The 22,123-nt window shown below is 41.7% G+C and overlaps 2 protein-coding genes across 2 annotated transcripts in view; one reads left to right on the forward strand and one right to left on the reverse strand.

The window, feature by feature from the left end:
• LOC113837920 (vomeronasal type-2 receptor 116-like) overlaps positions 1 to 22,123 on the forward strand; it is a 60,561-nt gene that overhangs the window by 21,942 nt on the left and 16,496 nt on the right. The gene's annotated exons all lie outside the window — the stretch shown is intronic.
• LOC107976988 (zinc finger protein 345) lies at positions 11,248 to 18,555 on the reverse strand. Its single transcript, XM_027433747.2, has 3 exons — positions 18,435 to 18,555; positions 14,391 to 14,517; positions 11,248 to 13,313 (listed from the first exon to the last, which is right to left on the reverse strand). Exons 1-3 carry the CDS (start codon positions 18,525 to 18,527, stop codon positions 11,431 to 11,433), a joined length of 2,103 nt encoding a protein of 700 aa, XP_027289548.1. The 5' UTR covers positions 18,528 to 18,555; the 3' UTR covers positions 11,248 to 11,430.

Consider the following 22,123-nt stretch of genomic DNA (forward strand, 5'->3'; position numbering starts at 1 on the left):
GTGCTGGGATGCTGGGATGCATCTTTGTTCCCAAGTGCTACAAAATTTTGTTAAAACCAGCAAAAAAAAACTCTTTTCAAAGTACCAGAGAAAAAAATCATCTCCCAGAACTGATATTTAACTAACTACAACTGACAAATATATAGCTAGGTCATATCTATCAAATGTTGAATTGTAATGCAAGACCTATCTCTTTTAGACTGACTCTCACTTTTACATCTAACGATGTTGCCTAGAAGTATCATGAGGACTACTGTTGTCTACATTGTCTCCTATAATCTTTCACTCAGTTACTGATTTCGTAAGACCTAGGCATTGATCTATAGTGATGAGTGGAAATATTCTTTTCTGCTTTAAAACACAAAACTGTTCAAAATACATGCAATATTCTTTTTGAAATATCTGAATGAATGAATAACTTTGATGGCAGTTGAGTGCTGAGAGAAAAATACCATATAATTTTGAAAAGGTGAGCTTTGTTTTGAAGACAGAGTTAAAACAATATTCCCCATTGTAAGGGGGGGGACAGGATCGATCCTGATGCTTCTAGGCATTAGAAGAATACAACATAGAAGATGAGAGGGATGTTTTGGTAAACAGATAGACAGAATATTAGAGAAGGTGAATTGATGGCTCAGCACTTAATATCATGTGCTGTTCTTGCAGGGAACCTTAATCAATATGCATCTTCAAAATTTGCTTCAGAACCACCTAGAGCAATATAGCCAAAGGATCAGATGGCCTCTTCTGGGCTTCAATGTACCTGGGCTCACATGTGCACTTAAAGTAACACACACACACACACACACACACACACACACACACACACACACACCTAAAATTATATACTGTCGCGCTTAACTCGACCAGCAAGAAGGACACGACCACGACTCTTCTTCAAGCAGTTAATTCAGGAACCTGATACATTAGCTTCTCCTTCTACTTCTACCTCAGCTTCTTCTATCTTCTTCTATATCTCCCAGCCCCCTGGCAAGCCCTTAAAAGCAAGCTCATTACCCAATTAACTCATGCCACCTGGCGATCCCGGATAGGTCACAGCTGGAGGAGGCACACCAGATCCACTAAGCGCTTCCAAATAAGGCTTGTTTACAGCTAAGCTCGGTCTCCCTAGCATCCAGCCAGGCACCATCTTGGGGCTGTGGCTCCCCACAGTTCCCCCTTTTTTATTTTAAAAATAACACAACAGGCAAGGGTAGAGATCTGATCCCCGAAATCAAGGGACTTTGTAATGACTCCACGCCCAGTTATCAGCCAAGCTGGTGCCACACCTGTCCGGTATCTTTTCTCAGAGATGGGAGTACAATACCAACCCACATGCAATCAGACGTGCTCTTCATGAAGCTCGGAACGCTGACTTCAAGTGCAGTACTTCATCTCGCAGCCTGAGTGGGATGACTGCTTAGCTCTTTAGTACTGTTAGCCAAGCCTGAGGTGACTGCCCTGCCTCCAGGGCTGTGAAGGCTTGTGCAATCATGGCATTACTTCTCCGCTGTGTGACCCTCATCCTGCAGATACACCATAAGGCTATGAAACTAACTAGGATAAGCATTCCTCCCAGGGCACCCATTCCCGCCCACTCTTTCAGATGATTCATGGCTTGAGTGATCCATACAGACAGCCCCTCCACAACCGGGATGTCTACCCTGGTGGAATTCACGTGCACTATGGAGAGTCTCAGCTCCTGAATCAGCTTGTCAAAATCCCCAGACCAGTTGCCTAGAAGATACTGTGAAGGTTGTTTAGACATGTTTGCTGCTAAGGAATAATTCTGATAGGACACAGCTGTTACACACAAACCAGGCATTCTCCATTCACTTCCCAACTGTGCCAATTGCCATAAAGTATCCAATTATTCCTGTACTAGATCAATGCATTGATTCAAAAGCATAATGCCACCTTTCAATTGAGCATTAAGGGTAGATTGGATATCCAATGCAATCTCCATATGCTAAGTGCAGCAATTTCAACTCCTTACTAATTAACAGAATGTCATCCATATAGTGGACACATCTCACAGCAGGGTATTTCTCTCTAATAGGAGCAATAGCATGACACACAAAAAGCTGACACATAGTGGGGCTATTGGCCATACCCTGGAGTAAAACCACCCACTCATATAACGGTATGGAGAATAGAAGGTAAAGTAAAAGCAAACCTAACAGTGTGCTGCACACATCACAAATCGGGTTCTTCATGATTGGGTAGAGCTGACAGCAATTGTAAACCACGCTGCACAGGCCCCATGACTTGCATCTGTTTATTTCCTTTAGCTGTTCTAACGTCTCCTGCCCCTTTTCTACAGCCTTGTGGCATCTTTGATCCTCTAGACAGCTGCGAACCATTTTCCAAATAGGCCGCGTCCCTGGCGTCAGCGTTCCCTGTGCCCAGGCAAAATCTAGATCTTTTCCAAGCTTGTCCCAGCAACTGGTGGTTAAATTACTGGAATCAGCAAACCAGGGGGCTACTACATCAACCTCTTGGATAAATCTCTCTAAAGTACTTTTCTTTAATTTCAATCCCTTAGACCGTAACAGCTCTTGAAGAGCAATGAAAATTGGTTGCGATGTTGTAGTTCCCATACTTTCACTTTTGGTTACCTCTGCTTTGTCCGTTCCCGGAACTTTATCGCTCCTCACCAGAGACCTTATTGCCTGTTTACCGAGGTCCTTAACTTGGTCCCAACTTACCTGGGACTTACCAGCCGACTGCCCTGACTGCAGGAAGTTCTGAGCCGTTCACCCTCGGAGGTTCCCCGTACCGGCCACCACTCGTTGCGTCTATCTCGACCAGCAAGAAGGACACAACCACGACTCTTCTTCAAGCAGTTTATTCAGGAACCTTGTACATCAGCTTCTCCTTCTCAGCTTCTACCTCAGCTTCTCTCTCTGCTTCTATATCTCTCCCAGCCCCCTGGCAAGCCCTTAAAAGCAAGCTCATTACCCAATTAGCTCACGCCACCTGGCGATCCTGGATAGGTCACAGCTGGAGGAGGCACACCAGATCCACTAAGCGCTTCCAAATAAGGCTTGTTTACAGCTAAGCTCAGTCTCCCTGGCATCCAGCCAGGCGCCATCTTGGGGCTGTGGCTCCCTACAATATACATTTTTTAAATATAGGAAAAATATTAAAGACTCTCCAGTGGGTTTCACCTTTTCAATGTGCTCTTAAGATATCAGAATTAGAAAGAATCTACAGATGAAGGATGGGATATTAGAAGAGATGACAGGGCCTCTGTACATGCATTTGACATAAGATCCTTCAGTGAGAGGCCTGAATCCCAGCCCAGAGCAGTGTCAAAGGGAGCCGTGAGCCTCAGAACTGGGAGCAGTGTTAGATGGACATCCTAGCCTCAGCCCCAGGAGCGAGGAGTGGTCACAGGGTAAAGCAACAGCAGCACTTTCCAGCAGTAGCTTCCAGAAACTATTGCAAAAAGTTCCTCTGGGAAAAAAATCACCTGTGTCCCAGCCAGCATCCACTGCCATTTCTCAGTGGGAAATACCCCACTACTACATCAACTCAGCCCCATCTATACCTTCAATGGGAGGAGCATCCATGGTAGCTGAAGCCCCACCTGCATCTCAAGGAGTGATCCCCCTGAACATTGGACCCACTTCCAGCAGGAGGAACATTCACCAGAAGATCTACTCTATGTAGGCATCTGTCCTGTGGACATGAAATGGAAGCCACACCCCTTTGGGCATGACTTAAGGGGGACAGAAGCAGAAGAGAGGAGCTTGAGGCATGGTTTCCCTTTGCGTGTTTTTTTCTGGTGGGTCAGCTGATCTGGTAGGAGGAGCAGAGAAACACTCTGGCAATTCTTTGTATTTTTCTGTGTAATTGTCCCCAATAAGCACCCATTTATCATTTATCATGGGTCTTGTGATATAATCATATCCTCACTTCCAAATGGCACCAAATATGGGGCTTGGGTTGGTCCCTGTGACCACCTCATGGCTGGCTATACAGACCAGGGCTTTTGCATTTTGCTCCAGCTACTGAGTTGACTGCACAGTTTCTGCTGCCTGTCCCGAGAAAAGCCAGTACTTACTTCACTATGCCTTTTGAGTGCCTTGGATTCTCAGGCATGCGCCCAAAGTAACCCAAAGCTTTGAGTCACAGTGGTTTTTTTTTTTCTGCTCAATTTGCCTGCCTGGTTGCATTTGTAAAAGAAACATTACCAAAGCTTAAATAGCAAATCAAGCCCCACACATTAATTAATCACCACTGGTCAGATCTGCCAGACAGAAGCTTAACAGAGAAATAAGAGAACTAACAGAGGTTATGACTCAAATGGGCTTAAGAGACATCTACAGAACATTCCACCCAAACACAAAAGAATACACTTTCTTTTCAGCATCTCATGGAACCTTCTCAAAAATCGACCACATACTTGGTAACAAAGCAAACCTCAACAGATATAAAAAAAAAAATGGAATAAACCTATCAGATCACCACAGCTAGAAGTTAGAATTTGACAGCAACATTAATTTCAGAAACTCCACAAATACATAGAAATTAGACAAAGATCAACTGAACAACCACCGGGTCAAGGAAGAAATCAAGAAAGAAAAGTCTTCCTAAAATTTAATGAAAATGACCACACAATATACACAAACTTATGGGACACAATAAAAACAGTACTGAGAGGAAAGTTCATAGCACTAGATGCCTACATAAAGAAGCTGAGAAAAATTCACACTAGTGAATTAACAGAACAACTGAAAGCCCTAGAACAAAAGGAAGCAAACTCACCCAGGAGTAGATGGCAATTAATAGTCAAATTGAGGGCTGAGATCAATAAAACAGAATCAAAGACAACAATGCAAAGACTCAATGAGACAAAGAGTTGGTTCTGTGAGAAATTCAACAAGATAGAGAAACCCTTATCCAAACTAACCAAAAGGCAGAGATGGCATATCCAAATTAACACAACCAGAAATGAAAAGGTGGACACAACAACAGACACTGAGGAAATCCAGAAATCATCAGTTCAATTCAATAACCGTAACACAACAAATTGGAAAAAACATAAGTAGATGGACAGTTCTAGCATAAGTACCACTATAAAATAAATAAATCAAAAACAGATAACCCAAACTTAAAGTATAATACTATATTATATATATATATATATATAAATATATATATCCCATAAGTAAATAGAAACAGTTATCAAGTCTCCCAACCCCAAAAAAACGGCCAGGCCCAAACACGGATTCAGTGCAGAATTCTACCAGAAATTCAAAGAAGAGCTAATACCAATACTTCTCAAATTATTCCACACAACAGAAACAGAAGGAATATTTCCGAACTTTTTATGAGGCTGCAATTAAACTGATACCCAAACCACACAAACACACAACTAAGAAAGAGAATTAAAGACCAATTTCCCTAATGAACATAGATGCAAAAAATACTCAATAAAATACTGGCAAACTGAATTCAAGAACACATCAGAAAAATCATCCACCATGATCAAGTAGGATTCATTCCAGAGATGCAAGAATGGTTCAGCATATGAAAATCTGTCAATGTACTCCACCATATAAAGAAAAACTGAAAGAAAAAAACCACATGATTATCTCACTAGATGCTGAAAAATCTTTAGACAAAATCCAACACCCCTTCATGATAAGGTCTCAGAGGGAACAGGGATACAAGGAACAAACATAAACATGTTAGAGGCAATATACAGCAAGTCAACAGCCAACATCAAACTAAATGGAGAGAAACTCAGAGAAATGCCACTGAAGTCATGGACGAGACAAGGCTGTCCACTCTCTCCACATCTATACAACGTAGTACTTGAAGTTCTAGCCATAAAAATAAGAAAAGGATAACAAAGGGATACAAATTGGAAAAGAAGTCAAACTGTCAATATTAGCTGACGATATGATAGTATACATAAGTGACCCAATAAAATCTACCAGAGAACTCTTACAACTGATAAACACTTTCAGTAATATAGCAAAATACATGATTAACTCAAAAAAAATTAGTAGCCCTCTTATATACAGATGACAAACAGGCTGAAAAGGAAATCAGAGAAACATCACCCTTCACAATAGCCACAAATGACATAAAATAACTTGGAGTACCACTAACCAAACAAACAAAACACCTGCATGACAAGAACTTCAAGTCTTTAAAGAAAGAAATTAAAGAATATATCAGAAAATGGAAAGATTGCCCATGCTCTTGGATAAGTAGAGTCAACAACATAGTAAAAATGGCAATCTTACCAAAAGCAATCTACAGATTCAATGCAATTCCCATCAAAATGCCAGCACAATTCTTCACAGACCTTGAAAGAACAATACTCAACTTCATACGGAAAAACAAAAAACCCAGGATAGCCAAAACAATCCTGTACAATAAAGGATCATCTGGAGGCAACACTACCCCTGACTTCAAGCTCTACTATAGAGCTATAGTAATGACACAGCTTGGTATTGGCATAAAAAACAGGCAGATAGACCAATGGAATTGAATCAAAGACCCCGATATTAACCCATACACCTATGAACATCTAATTTTTGACAAAGACACTAAAAATACAAGATGGAAAAAAAAGGAAAAATATTCAATAAATGATGATGGTATAACTGGCTGGGTTACTCAACATGGTTTTTTGTAGTTCTGTCCATTTGCCTGAAAATTTCATGAGGTCATCATTTTTTTACCACTGAGTAGTACTCTTTTGTGTAAATGTACTACATTTTCTTTATCCATTCTTTGTTTGAAGGGGCATCTAGCTTGTTTCCAGGTTCTAGCTATTACAAATAATGTTGCTATGAACACTGTTGAACAAATGTCCTTGTGATATGATTGAGCGTCCATTAGGTAAATGTCCAAGAGTTGTATCACTGGGTCTTGAGGTAGAATGACTCCCGATTTTCTTAGAAACCACCATACTGATTTCCAAAGTGGCTGTACAAGCTTGCGTTTCCACCAACACTTGAGGAGTGTTCCCTGGCTCCACATCCACTCCAACAAAGGCGGTCCTCAGCATTTTTTAATCTTAGCCATTCTGACAGGTGTGAAATGATATCTCAGAGTCTTTTTGATGTGCATTTTCCAACGATTAATTTTGTTGGACACTTCCTAGACACCAAAATACAAAATAATCCAACTGAAAAATGTTGGATACAGAACTAAACAGAGAGTTCTCGCCAGAAGATTCTCAAAAGAAAACCATTCTTAGCCACAGAAACCAGACTACTGTAATACTGCAGCATCCAATCTCTACAGTTTGCTGAGCAAGATCTAGGCATTGCCATTCCTACTGAGAGGAGTGCAAAGCCATAAAACTGAATGTCATCAGATCTTGAAATTAAAAGTGAGTGTTTGAGTCAGCTCTATTGGTACACTGCTTTAACACTACCATTAAGGAGGCAGCGGCAGGCAAATCCCATGCAAGACTAGGCTTGGTTTACATGGTGAGTTCTGAGCCAGACAGAGAAACAGAGTAGCATATTTATTGAATGAAACAAAGCAAAAACCAAACAATATCAAACCATTTTATCCATGCCTACAGGGAAAAGCTGCTTTTTGTTGGACAAAAAGATAATTGGAGTCTTTTTTTCTCATACATTTAAATGATCAGAATTATTTAAAACATATTTTCCAATTTTGTCCTTGTCTGTAGTGCATTTTATAACTGTAAAAATAGTGTGGCCTGAGGCCGGGCGGTGGTGGCGCATGCCTGTAATCCCAGCACTCGGGAGGCAGAGGCAGGTGGATCTCTGTGAGTTCGAGACCAGCCAGGTCTACAAGAGATAGTTCCAGGTCAGCCTCCAAAGCCACAGAGAAACCCTATCTCGAAAAAACAACAACAACAAAAAAAAATAGTGTGGCCTGATATTATTCACCCACAGCACACACACAGTGCACTTTTCCACACTCTAAGGTGTACCACTGAGAAGGTACCATAGGAGTTTTTAATGAAGACACGTGTTTGAATACTGTATTTACATACTAGAGTGCATGTCTCACAGAACTAATGAGTAAAAAAATGTCCTTAGCAAATGTTCATGTCTTCAACCATTAGTGTGGGGTTCTGTAAAGTATATTTTCATATTCAATCAAATCTGTACTGGTTCCTCTAGGGACCAATTTCTAAACAGCTCTTGGGATACCAGTCCCAGGAGCAAATGCCACTCTCTTGCATAGGCAAGTGGTAGAAACGGTGAGTCAAAAATCATGGATGAATTTAAATTCCAGGACCATTGTGATCACCCCAATAGCATGACAACCTTGTCTGCAAACAAGAGGTAATACAAATGCCCTGCCAGGTTACTCTTGTGTGACTATGCTTGCAACGGTAGGATTAATGAAAAGAATCCCTATAAACCCAAGTACACACAATCTAAACTTCCCAGATGATGGTAGTCATCCACAACAGAATTTGAGAGCCAGTGTCCTCCTGCACAGCGGCAGAAAAAGTACTGAAACCCCTGGATAGGTTCACAATGCCTGTTTCCTAGCCCTGAGGCTCCACTGGGTGGCAGTTTCCCCCAGAGCATTGCTGATAACTCTCCCAAAAGCTGCACAGGGTGTCCTGCAGCCGAGGGGAGTTTTCCTCTCCATATAAGATACAGAGATGCCATCTGTGTCCTCTATTTGGTTCTGAACAACGTATCCCCTAGAGGTCCCTCTGGGAAAACTGGGTTTTCCAGACCTTCATGCCATGGTTCAGGTAACACGGCTCCTATAATGTAGATCTCACCATGCACTTGCACAAATTCTGCTGAACTTTCCAGGCCCACATGCCGTCAACTTCATGTCTCCATCACTCTTCAGATGACAGCCACAGGGATCTGATCACAGCCACAGCCACAATGGTATCTATCCGTCCAACTCTCTCCAGGCTACCTTCAGTGTAGCTCCAGCTGTCAGGCTGCCCTGGACCTGCTGCTCCACCCAGCCTCTCCACATGTTGCTGCTGGCGTACACCAGAACTGTGCTTATAAAATGAGTACAGAACGAAGAAAACGATACTGTGTGAGGGATACAAAGTGAGGAATCTTCCTTGTGCACAAGTTTACAAATTTACCGCTGGGTATCGGTGATAAAGTAGGTGGAATAATCACCTAATGTCACCAAGCAGAGAAGCCTTGATCCACAGAACACTTAAAATTGGCATCCCAAGAGTCTGTCCAGCTGGTTGCAGTCACCAGATTGCTAAGGACCAGTCTAGAAGCCTAAGTTTCCACTGTATCCAGTCTCTGATTAATCGCCCCACATAAAGAAGTAACTGATACAAATTATTATTTGCCAACAAGAGCCTAAATTTACTCAAGATTGCACTAACCATTTTAGTTCACATTTCTACAAACTCCAGTACTGACAATGTTCTCAGTTGAATATAGTTGAATATAACTATCCTTTTGTACTGAAACCCATGATAGTGATATGGTTTTGTTCACTGTAACATGCTACCTTGTCTATGGTCTAAAACTTTTGAGTCTTGCTGTTTTTAGTATCAATACTCTAATATAGTACTTTGCAATTGGACTAAACACTTACCCCTCCTTTACAGTCCTTCAAAATGATCTTCCAGCACAACCTTGGGGATTTCTAGGCTGTATATATGAGCATGTGCATCTCTTCTCCCACATAGCTCATCTCTTTCAAGCTCCATAGTCTCTCGATATCTGTATGGATGGACTCACACATGAAATTAAGCAGAACACAAGTCTTTATTAAATCGTTTTCTTTAGTTTTATATAATATTGAGTTTTCTGATGTCTGCATATCAGCACTGTGGAAAGGATGTAACGAAAGGAATTTAACTCATTTGTTGAGGCTTGTAGATTGGAATTTCTAAGGTCCAACAGGACATGAGGATGGCCCAGTGGCATTCCGTTTTTTACCCATGGAGATCAGGGTTCTGAGGGTCACGTCAGTTTGACTGAATCACGGAGTCAAAGCATGATTTCAGAGCCATGCACAGACAAAGCCCAGTCTAGAGGATGTCTGTTAGTAACAAAGACTTATACCCATAGTTTCATTTGTCCCACTGAAGACCTCTCACTCTCTTGCATGAATGCAAGGAAGTCTTCTTCTTTCTTCGGCTCACTAAGCCTCTACATTCTGTCTGTGTCCAGCCCATTCCATGGGACCACATACTACTTACTGTACTAGTAAGCCTGAAGCAGTTAGTATAATCACTCTTCCCTTTCTTAGTTGATTCAAATGCTTCATCTCTAACATTGATTTTCCTGGTGTACAAGCTTGGAGGAACAATTGGTGAGTTCAGCCCATGTGGCATGAGACACTTTTCCTGAGGAGACGTAACATTCATATGCACCTACTCAGGCAAAATGGGAACTGACCACAGAACCAAGTATACTTGCCTGTAAATGGAGCTCTTAATTGGTCTAGATAATAAAAAGCCAGAATCAGATATAGAGGGAATTGCTGAGAGACCAGAGAGAAGGAGCAAGCCACAGCACACCTTCAGTGTCCTATTTCTCCCCGCTTACAACCTGTTTCTGCCCAGCTATCTCACTTCCTGTCTGTCCACACAGACCTCCGGACCCCTGTGGTTAGCTAGTGGCAAGCTCCATTCTCTGACCCCCAGGCAGACTTTATTTGTACAAGCAAGATATCACCACACTTGCCACTGAAATCCATCTTGTTGAAATAATGAGCTTTATTGGGGTTACTTACATAAATAGCAACTGGAGTTGCTTACAAGAGCAAAAGTTACTCAAGGACAGTTGCCATCATGAAACTACAAGTCAGCATGAAATAGAGCATTTGAACACTGACCACCCACAGCATACACACCTGCAGGCATATCTATGTGTTAAGGGCATCATACCTTATTGGCTCAATTCATCAAAGCCTCTTCTAAGCAGCAAGACCAATACAGGTTTCTTCAATGGTAGTAATAAGCATAGTGAATCCTGTCAGTTTCAGTAAATTCTTGAAGCTATTTTGAATGATTCATTTCCTGTCTTAATCAGCTTCCCTGGATGATGGAATGCTTCAGGCTCCAGAAAACTGCTACACAACTCACAGTCTTCAGGCTTCTCCATTTTGTTTTCATTATGAAGTATTGGAGGGCGGAAAAAGTAAAATGTTTGAATGAAAATTTTTCCTACAATGTCACATTTCCGGAATTATTCCTTGGTGTAAAGGCTTGACGTTTTTTCTGAGATTTGAACATGACTTACAGGCTTTCACAAGTTTCTCGTGCTCATAATGATTCTCTAGTGTGGAGCCTGCATTGGTCTACAGAGGGCAGAGTTTGGATAAAGCATAGGCCACATTATTTAATTTGGAAACTCTGATCTCCAGTTTGAATTTTCTCATGATTTCTTAGACCTGAGAGGTAGTAAAGACTTTGCTATATACACTACATTGATACGGTTCTCTCCTGTATTAATTCATTGATGAGTTCTAAACCTGGCTTCCTGGATAAAGGATTAGTGTGTTTCTTCCAGTATGAGTTTTCTCATGTTTTCTAAGAACTGAGCCAATGGTGAAGGACTTGTCACATCCACTACATTTGTAAGGTTTCTCTCCTGTGTGAATTCTCTGATGACTTATCAGATTGCCTTTCTGGATAAAGCATTTGTCACATTCACTGCAGTTGAAAGGTTTCTCTCCCGTGTGAATTTTCTGATGTATTCGAAGCTTGGCTTTCTGGATAAAGTATTTGTCACATTCACCACATTTGTACGGTCTCTCTCCAGTATGGATTTTCTGATGTATTCTGAGATATGAGTCAGTGTTAAAGGACTTCCCGCATTCACTGCAGTGGTAAGGTTTCTCTCCTGTATGAATTCTCTGATGCCTTCTAAGGTTGGTTTTCTGGACAAAGTATTTGTCACACTCGGTGCATTTGTACGGTCTCTCTCCCGTATGAATTCTCTCATGTCTCCGAAGACCTGAGCCAGTGGTAAAGGATTTCCCGCACTCACTGCATCTGTAAGGTTTCTCTCCTGTGTGGACTTTCTGATGAGTTCGAAGATCAGCTTTCCAGATGAAGCATTTCTCACACTCGCTGCATTTGTGAGGTTTCTCTCCAGTGTGAATTTTCTGATGATTTCTGAGGCCTGAGACAATGGGAAAGGACTTCCCGCATTTGCCACACTTGTAAGGTTTCTCTCCAGTATGAACTGTCTGATGTCTTCTCAGACCAGAGCCAACAGTAAAGGACTTTCCACACTCGCTGCATTTGTACGGTTTCTCTCCTGAATGGATTGTCTGGTGCGTTCTAAGGTTGACTTTCTGGATAAAGCACTTGCCACATTCATTGCACTTGTAAGGTTTCTCTCCGGTGTGAATCCTTTGATGCAGTCTGAGAGACGTGCGAAAGGTGAAGGATTTCCCACATTCACTACATCTGTAAATTTTCTCTCCTGTGTGAATTCTCTGATGTTTTTTAAGACTTGAGGAGGTAGAAAGGGATTTGCCACACTCATTACATTTGTAAAGTTTTTCTCCACTGTGCCTTCTGTAATGGTATTCAAGGTGTGACAATGTATAGAAGGACTTACTACACTGTTTACATTTATAAGGCCTCTGGCTTACACGAAGTTTCTGCTGTTTTCTAAGACCCGAGCAACAGATAAAAGATTTTCTACAATTCTTACATTTGTAACTCTCCTCTCCAGTGTGGATTCTGCAACTTTTAAAGCCTGATGAATGATAAAAGCACTTGCCACATTCTGTGCATTTGGAGGGTTTTCCTCTATAATGGGTTTTCTGTACTTTGCGGTGTGACAAAAGCAAAGAGGACTTATCACATTCTTTGAACTTGCAGGGTTTCTCTGCAGGATGAGCTCTCTGATGTCTACTGAGGCTCAAATGGGTCCTGAAGCATTTTCCACACTTCCTGCATTGGGGCCGTTTCTTTCCATTACGGATCAGTTTCATTGTAAGCTCACGTTTAGAATCAAAAAGCTCATCATATTCTGCATTTTTGTGTTCTTCCTTTCCAGCGTGTATTTGTGGAGACTGGCTAATGGTGGAACACATATTTAAACACTCCCCATAATCTTTGTATTTGTACTGTTCTTCTCCAGTGTTCCCACTTCCATGTCTCCTTAGGTTTGATGAGTCAGTAGAAGCATCCCTGTGGTTACCACTTCTGTAGCCCTGGCAGTTTTCCGTAGTACCACTTGTGTTATAAGGTATACATTGGGAGGATTCATGAATTGTTTTGCCAAGCTCATGACAACTGTGAGACTTCTCTTGGGTCTTCACATCCTCATGGACAATGTGCTTTGAGCCTTGATTCAAGACAATCTCATTTTTACCACATATGCAATGGTTCTCTGGAAAATGAGCATAATTGGGGATAATAAGGATTGATGCTTGATGAAACAGATTCAATAAGTGATGCACCCTGAAGTTCTCTAAGACAAACAAGTTAGCAAATCAGAGGAATAGAACTTTCCCTGGAGGCCTTTTGTGTTTCACTATCATTAAATGGATGCTCAGAAGAACCTCCACTCGCATCTCCATCAACCCACAAGGACCAATAATAGTCTTTTCATTCTGATCCAGTCCTCACACTTTGCAGAAGTTTGAACAAACAGGTGATGGAGCAAAAATGTACTTTGAGGAAGGAGCTCTCTTACTAATCCTTTGTAGAATGCTTCTCTTTTTTCTTGCTTTTATTTTTCAGAGAATCACACTGTGTAGCCTTCATTGACTGGGAACTCACTATATAACACATGTTGGCCTGGAACTCACCTGATCCACTTGTTTCAGCCTCCCCAGTGATAGGATTAAAATCACACTGTGCCAGGACTAGAGACCATATCTCAGAATAGCAACAACAAAGACTACAACATGCCACCACCAACAGCTCTTTCTCTATTTTAAAATCTCTTCATTTTTTTTGAAATCAGAAATAAGGGGATTTTTTTTTTTTTTTTTGGTTTTTCGAGACAGGGTTTCTCTGTGTAGCTTCGGAGCCTATCCTGGCACTCAATCTGGAGACCAGGATGGCCTCAAACTCACAGAGATCCACCTCCCTCTGCCTCCTGAGTGCTGGGATTAAAGGCGTGCGCCACTAATGCCCAGCTATAAGGGATATCTTAATCCAACAGTAAAAATCTTAATATCCAACACCTATATGAGCCACAATGCATCTCCTTGCTTTGAACATTCAATTTCTTTGAACTCTGAACTTAGGATTAAAACATAGGTAAGGGGGTTGGAGAGATTTACAGTGTAATAGCATTGGCTGCTCTTGCAGAGAACACTGAAAATGTAAAGTTATAAGTATTATTATCTGAATTTCCATTATTCCTGGCAGTCTCTAGACAGATCAGAAAGTTCACATACCTACAAAGTAAGTACATGCAAAGAAAGAGTCAGGAATTGTACAAGAAAAGCATTCTTACCTACAAAAACTAGATTGCTGTAATTCTCCCACATGACATCCATGTACAAAGCCCTCTGAGAGGAGTCTAGACATTCCCACTCCTCCTGGGAAAAGTCCACAGACACATTCCTGAATGTCAACAGACCCTGTAATGGAAAATTACACATTTACCATGTGCTGGGGGACAAAATACTTTGCCAGGTAAAAGAGACTTAAGCAATTAAAGACACTTTCATGATATAGATAAGGCATAACATTATTCAAAGATAAAAGCTTTCTAAAAATGTTTCAGAGATAGTTCAGAAGATAAGAGCACTGGTGGCTCTTCTAGAGGACCCAAGTTTGGTTCCCAGCAACCACATAATAGATTATAACTCCAGTTCAATTCAATGCTGTCTTGTGAACTCTATGGGACAGAAGTACAAATATTACTCATGGAAACATTCAGGCAAATATATACAGACACATAAAAGTGAAAGTGAATCTTAGTAAAAGACACATTCTAGAATAGTCAAAATCAATATCGTGTTTTCTATCTCTTTGAAAACAGGATGGCATAATAGACCCACAATCAGCAAATTCTGAAGGAATGTAAGATACACCTTTGAGGTCTAGGAGCCGAATGTATCTTTATGAAGGCAATGTTGAATTCAAACAGGATCACATTGCTTCATCATAAATGGAAAAGTTATGTGCAAAACTGTGCTTCCAAATTACACAAATGTCGACCTTGCTTAATGTGGACACTGTATCAATCCTGTCCACGGCTGGGCCTCACCTGACTCTATTCTAACATGTTCGGTGGAGATCCTGAGGCCTAAATGCAATGCAGTAGCCTTTCTAGAACAAAGAGGTAGAATATGGAATGCAGAATTCATGGATGAATTACAAGAGTGGTTTCTTTAAACAGTAAGGAGGGTCATATCAGTGCAGGCATTCAACACTCCAAACAACACATAGGCTCAAGTACTTTGTGAGGTTATTGTAATGAGAATATTTTCACTACGATCAAGTAAATAGAAAAATCAGCATTAGACACTATTAACACTTTCTACATTTTTCTAAAAGTCAACAAAACCAACAGAGATAAGTTACAATTTCAGAAATTCCCTATGGGGGGGTTCACTACACAATAGCTAGAAAAATATGTATAAATGCATGTCCTGTGTGACAATGCATTCTGATGAAGTGGAAAGATTTTCTGTGAGCCACAGTTGTGTGAGAATGATGCCAACTCTTCATTAACGTTGAGTATATTTTTGCTCGTAGCACTGACTCAACTCAAAATTTGAATCTTATAAACTCAACTCTATTTTCTTGGTTTTTTTCAAGGCAGGGTTTCTCTATGCAGCCCTAGTTGTCTTGGAACTTGCTCTGTAATCCAGACTGGCCTCGAACTCACCAAGATCCACCTGCCTCTGCCTCCCAAGTGCTGGGATTAAAGGCGTGCACCATCCCTGCCAGGCTTCAACTCTATTCTTTTGTATTTGAACATGTTCTGTAAGTCATATACTGAATAAAGACTTATTTTCTGTGTGGGGGGATTTTTGTTTGTTTGTTTTTTCGAGACAGGGTTTGTCTGTACTGCTTTGGAGGTTGTCCTGGCACTCGCTCTGTAGACCAGGCTGGCCTCAAACTCACAGAGATCCACCTGCCTCTGCCTCCTGAGTGCTGGAATTAAAAGCATGTGCCACCAACACCCGGCTGAATAAAGACTTCTTTAATGTAAGAAAAAAGAAGGTGTCCATGGTCACCTCTTTACAGAATCTCTACCAATGCCATACATAGCTACAGGGAAAGGAAACATATGGGCGGGGAGAGCCTTTGTCTGCCCAAAGAAGAGAGCAAATCATTAAGAAGGACATTTGTTAGCCTACAGAGCGGGTGCGAGGACAAGTTCCAAGCTACACAGAGAAAACTTGTCTCAAAAAAAAAAGAAAGAAAGAAAAGGGGGAATATTTGTTTATGCTTGAAAATTGATGGCTTATGTACAGCACCAAGTCAATACATCTAGAAAATTCTTACTAATATAATATAGAGGTGGGGAGCTAAACACTGAACTGGAATCCAGTTGCAGAGAAGGAGTGATGAGCAAAGGCGTCAAGACCAGGCTGGTGAAACCCACAGAAACAACTGACCAGAACAAGGGGGAGATCTTGGTCTCCAGACTGATAGCTGGGAAATCAGCATGAGACTGATCCAGACCCCATGAACGTGGGTGTCAGTGAGGAGACCTCAGAAATCTATGGGGACTCTTGTAGTAAATCAGTACTTATCCCTAGGATAAGAATGGACTTTGGGAGCCCATTCCACATAGAGGAATACTCCCTGAGCCAAGACACATAGGGGAGGGCCTAGGCCCTATCCCAAAGGATATGACAGACTCTGAAGACCCCCCTATGGAAGGCATCACCCTCCCTGGGGAGCAGAAAGGGTATAGGATAGGTAGGGCATTAGTTGGGGTGGGGGTAGGGGAGGAGGGGAGGGAGAGGGAACTGGTATTGACTTGTAAAACAATCTTGTTTCTAATTTAAATAAAAAGAGTTTGGCAACGAACCTTCTGTTTCTATTGTGTGGAACAATTTGAGGAGTACTGGTGTTAGCTCTTCTTTGAATTTCTGGTAGAATTCTGCACTGAAACCATCTGGCCCTGGGCTTTTTTGGTTAGGAGACTTTTGATGACTGCTTCTATTTCCTTAGAGGTTATAGGTCTGTTTAAGTTGCTTATTTGTCCTTGATTCAATTTTGGTAAGTGATATCTGTCCAGAAAATTGTCCATTTCCTTTAAATTTTCCAATTTTGTGGAGTACAGGTTTTCAAAGTGTGACCTGAAGATTCTCTGGATTTCCTCAGTGTCCGTTGTTATGTCCCCCTTTTCATTTCTGATTTTGTTTGTCTATCTTGTTGACTTTCTCCTAGAACCAACTCTTTGTAACATTGATTCTTTGAATTGTTTTCTTTGTTTCAACTTTATTGATTTCTGTCCTCAGTTTGATTATTTCCTGGTGTCTACTCCTCTGGGGTGAATTTGCTTCCATTTGTTCTAGAAGCTTTCAGCTGTGATGTCAACTCTCTAGTGTGACTATTCTCTAGTTTCTTCATGTGAGCACTTAGAGCTATGAACTTTCCTCTTAGTACTGCTTTCAAAGTGTTCCATAAGTTTGGGTATGTTGTGTCTTCATTTTCATTGAATTCTTCTAATTTAATTTTTTTTAAAATAATATAGGGGTGGGGACGGAACTGCTTATGCCTTGTCTGAAAACTAAAACAAAATCCACTACACTGCAATCTGCATCTCCTCTCAGAAAAGTCAGTTTTATGGCAAGAGCAAGGCACAAATTCCATCCGTCAGCTCTACTCTCTAGGATGCTGAACTACGGTTCAAGACTCTGAGTCTCTTCTAGTTCTACTTTTCCATAAAGAGCTCAGTGATATAGGCCAAAAGATCCATGTGTTTCTAGGGATACTTTCACAAGAAGGTTCTGGAAACCTTATCATTCCTGAAATGGAATGTATATGACCCATGAGACCTTTACTCCTCACCAAAAGGCCCAAATCCATCCTCCATAGGAAATGGACATCAATATATTTCTTTGACCACCATTCACAATGGAATCTTTCAGAACTGCAGGTCTTAAGAGCATGGAAAATATAGGTCCTCACTGTAATAATCAAGGGAGGATACCGTCGGACAAAGCTGAGCTGTGTCGATGACAAAATTTAAAGGTTTAATCTCAATTATCAGAGAAGAAAAAAATGATAGGGAATAAACACTTTAGATAGGTTTACCAGAGGCAGGGAATTAAAAGCTTGCATGGTTTCAAAAAAAAAAAACTTTTTCAAAGAATTATGGGGGCTGGAGGGATGGCTCAGAGGTTGAGAGCACTGGTTGCTCTTCCACAGGTCCTGAGTTCAATTCCCAACACCCACATGGTGGCTCACAACCACCTATCATGAGATCTGGTGCCCTCTCCTGGTGTGCAGGCAAATATGCAAACAGAACGCTGTATACATAATAAATAAAAATTAAAATTAAAAAAAGAATTATGGACATGAAATTTACCTGGGGAGCAGTTACTGAAGAAGCAGCCATCGTCACTGTTGCTTTTCTCTGAGTTTCTGTCTTAGGAACAAAGACTGGAACTCTTCTTGACATTGCACATCCAAATGCCAGAAATAAAAAAGTTAAAATTAATACAACCCTGTCACAAACAATGCTAGACCATGCACACTGTGCTTCCCAACACAGTCTAGGCACACTGCCCAGCCCAGAGCTGCCCCTTGATGTCCTCCGGCGACAGAGCCATGAGGCCCAGGGCACCAGGTCAGTAAGCAGCAGGAGCTGCCCCTTGGTTGAAGGCCCATCAGAAGTGCTAAGAAATACTCCATTTCAAACTCCATTGCCACTCCAGAAGAGCACAGCAAATGTCTGTTATCAGAGACCTACATGTTGGGCTTCCTCCCAGACCTACGTCATTAGATTCCATCCACCAAAGTGGTCACAGTTTCCTTGGTACAACAGGCTCTGTCCCATGCAGCTGTGAAGCACTGTGGCCGAGCCCATGACAGAAGGTCCCCGGGGCTGGGCCTGGAACAATGGCATCTTTAGAGACCCCTGCTTTGGCAGCAACAAGGTTCTTAACTGCTGAGCCACCTCTGCAGTCCCTTGTTTACTATTTCTTGATTAGCTACCGTGGAGACTTAAATCAAGGGAAAGGGGGTACAAAATTCCTGGAGCACCGAGGACGATTTCTTACAGTGACCAGGTGAGTACGCGGTCATAAAAGACGGTCACACTGAAGTGAGTGAAAAAGGCACCTCAGAAGTATCGAGAAAAGTCGGGCGTTGGTGGCGCACGCCTTTAATCCCAGCACTCGGGAGGCAGAGGCAGGCGGATCTCTGTGAGTTCGAGACCAGCCTGGTCTACAAGAGCTAGTTCCAGGACAGCCTCCAAAGCCACAGAGTAACCCTGTCTGGAAAAACCAAAAAAAAAAAGGTTGTGTAGAAATCAATGAACTAGAGACTTAATACAGTGAGTCAAGGGGATAGGACAGACTTGCTTCTGCGAAGAGGCAAAACTACTGACCAAGCAATGTCCCCCTTATCCAAACTAAAAGAGTGAAGCCCCAAGTCCTAGGATTAGAGTTGAAATGGGGTATTGCAGTGTATGCCATGGAGTGGTGGAGAAAGTCATAGGTAAATAAATCAGAATTCAAGAAGAAGAGGGTAAGTACCTAGAAACAACTGAACAAATTTAACATTTTTGCGTCATAAACCTAGAAAAGGCATTAAGCAGTGCTGAGACTGAAGCAGTCAGAGGCAGTGTCTCAGGACTGGACAGATTCAGCAGGGAACTCTCTTTTCCTTTATTCAAACCTCGTATTAATGCCAAAAGAAGAAAATTGCACAAAACACACAGAAAAGGAACTCCGGAAGTGACCATACAAAGCTGGCTTTAACTTGACACACAAAGCAATGAGCCCAAACAAATACATGCAAACAGAAAAAAGAAAAAATCACAACCAGATGCCAGGATTGCCATAGACACAGAGACTGGCTCTAAATTACAGGGAAACAGAATGCAAGCTGACTTAATGCCAAGGATACAAGACTGTTTGAACACCTGCAAACTAATCAATGTAACACACCACACTTGTAGACTCTGTGAGAGGACACACATGACCTCGTAAACAGATCCATGAAAGACCCGAAGCAAAATATCACATTTGCTCAGTATGAAAGCTCTCGCGCATCTCAGAACAGAAGGAGCATACCTCAACATAATAAAGACAGTGAGACAAACCGACACCTAACACTACCAAAGAAGGACAATGGAGTCGTTCCACTGTAATCAGGAAAGAGAAGAGTGTCCCCTCTCTTCAAACTAACTCAACACCATGCATCACTGGATACACAGTTTAAGAAACACAGAAAAATTTAAAGGGAGAGTCAAAAAGCAAATGGACCTCCTACAGAAAAAAAACAGAACTCTGTGATCCGAAGGCCATAAACACTCATGAGAAAGCTCGGGTCTGACAGCCCTTTTACTAAGCTACATAATCTATATACAACACCTCTTGGTTTTTGTACATACCAACAAGATGCTGAGAAGTCAGCAGACCATTCGCTGCTAAATATCTTAGACTCTCTGGTAGTAGCATTCATAGTGTCAGAAATTGCTATGCAGGCTGGGGCAGGGAGGCGGAGTTATCAATGGCTATACCCAGACTTGGATCCTGTGTGCCATAATCCCAACCTGCCAGGCAAGGCATGCCCATTGGTGCCGCAGGGCAAGATGATTCTGTGGGTAAGAGAAGGTTTCTGGTTCTAACCGAGGCTGGTTCCACAGCCGGAAACACGTGGATGGAAACCTGGCTAAAAGCCAATGATGAGGACTGTCACAGGGCCTAGGAGGGAATCAAATACTGACATTTTGCTACATGTACAAATACTTATACTGCCTTTAAATGGTTCTGTTTACAAACCCATAGCCCGGTGCTACTTTCAGCCTGGGCCAAAGACACTCTGTTTTCAATGGGCAACAGTTCTTTCAGAGACACCTACCTCACCGAATTCTGAGAACAATTGACTGCTTACAGCGCAGGCTCTGATGGGAATTCCATATCCCCAAATCTCAATCACAGGGAGCATCACAGAAGAGAAAGCCAAAGACTGGAGGAACTGAAGGATGGGGAGTGGATGTGTAAAAATCTCTCTTGCCATATGGCATGGCAGTTGGAGTTATGAACACATGATAGTCTGGCTACCTGGTCCCAACCTGCCCAAAATCGTAAATGAAATATGAGGAGGACAACAGGGAAGAAAACATGTCTAACCAGGGATGGCAGAAGAGGGTAATGAGGGGGTCGTGGTGAGCAATTAAACCTATGCAATGGTTAAATATCAGTATTTCTTAATTAAAACTTAAAATATAAACCAAGAGAATTCAAGAGGAGATATCAGTACCTATTTGGAGGCAGAACTTTATCACTTATGTAACCAACCAATTACAAAAGCTTTATACTACCTGTTATTGCTTCAATTTATTTGATTAAAATGAACAGTTTTTAAATTAATTTTAAGATAGATAGATAGATAGATAGATAGATAGATAGATAGATAGATATTTTGCCTATATGAGTATCATGTACCATGTGCCTGGTGTTCAGGGAGACAGAAGAGGGTGTCAGCTCCCCTGGAACTGGAGTTACAGACAGTTATGAGCTACCATCTGGGGGCTGGGAATTGAACCTGGATCCTTTGGAAAAGCAGCCAATGCTCTTAACCACTGAGTCATCTCCCTGGCCCTCAACAGTTGTTTTGTTTTGTTTTTTGTTTCTTAATGGAAGAAAACCAACAGAGGTATTAAAAAAAAAAAAAAAAACTAACCAAGTTGAAGAGACCTCTAACATGAAAACATGAATTTGCCAGAAGGAATTGAGAATGACGCAAGGGGGTGGGAAAACCCTGGCATGTACATGGAAGAGACATAGTGTAAAACTATCAGTGTTAAAAGAGTTATACGATTAACTCAAGATCCGACAATGGGCTTGCTCTGCCTGGCAGGTTGGGATTATAGCACACAGGATCCAAACCTGGGTATGGCCATTGATGACTGCGCCCTCTGCCCAGTCACCATAGCAGTTTCTGACACTACAAATGCCGCCACCAGGGAGTCCCAACTTCCCCATGATTGACTTCACAGATACAGTAAAGAGAAACCTGCACAAAGGTGATCTCAGCACCGGGCAG

Source organism: Cricetulus griseus, chromosome 9 (assembly GCF_003668045.3).
Source record: "Cricetulus griseus strain 17A/GY chromosome 9, alternate assembly CriGri-PICRH-1.0, whole genome shotgun sequence".
Taxonomy (NCBI): domain Eukaryota; kingdom Metazoa; phylum Chordata; class Mammalia; order Rodentia; family Cricetidae; genus Cricetulus; species Cricetulus griseus.

Coding starts and splice junctions, on each gene's coding strand:
- LOC107976988 (XM_027433747.2), bottom strand. CDS start 18,527: ATGTCAAGAAGAGTTCCAGTCTTTGTTCCTAAGACAGAAACTCAGAGA. Junction 14,518..18,434: donor CTTCAGTAACTGCTCCCCAG/GTAAATTTCATG, acceptor TTTCCATTACAG/GGTCTGTTGACATTCAGGAA. Junction 13,314..14,390: donor CAGCAATCTAGTTTTTGTAG/GTAAGAATGCTT, acceptor CTCATTTTCCAG/AGAACCATTGCATATGTGGT.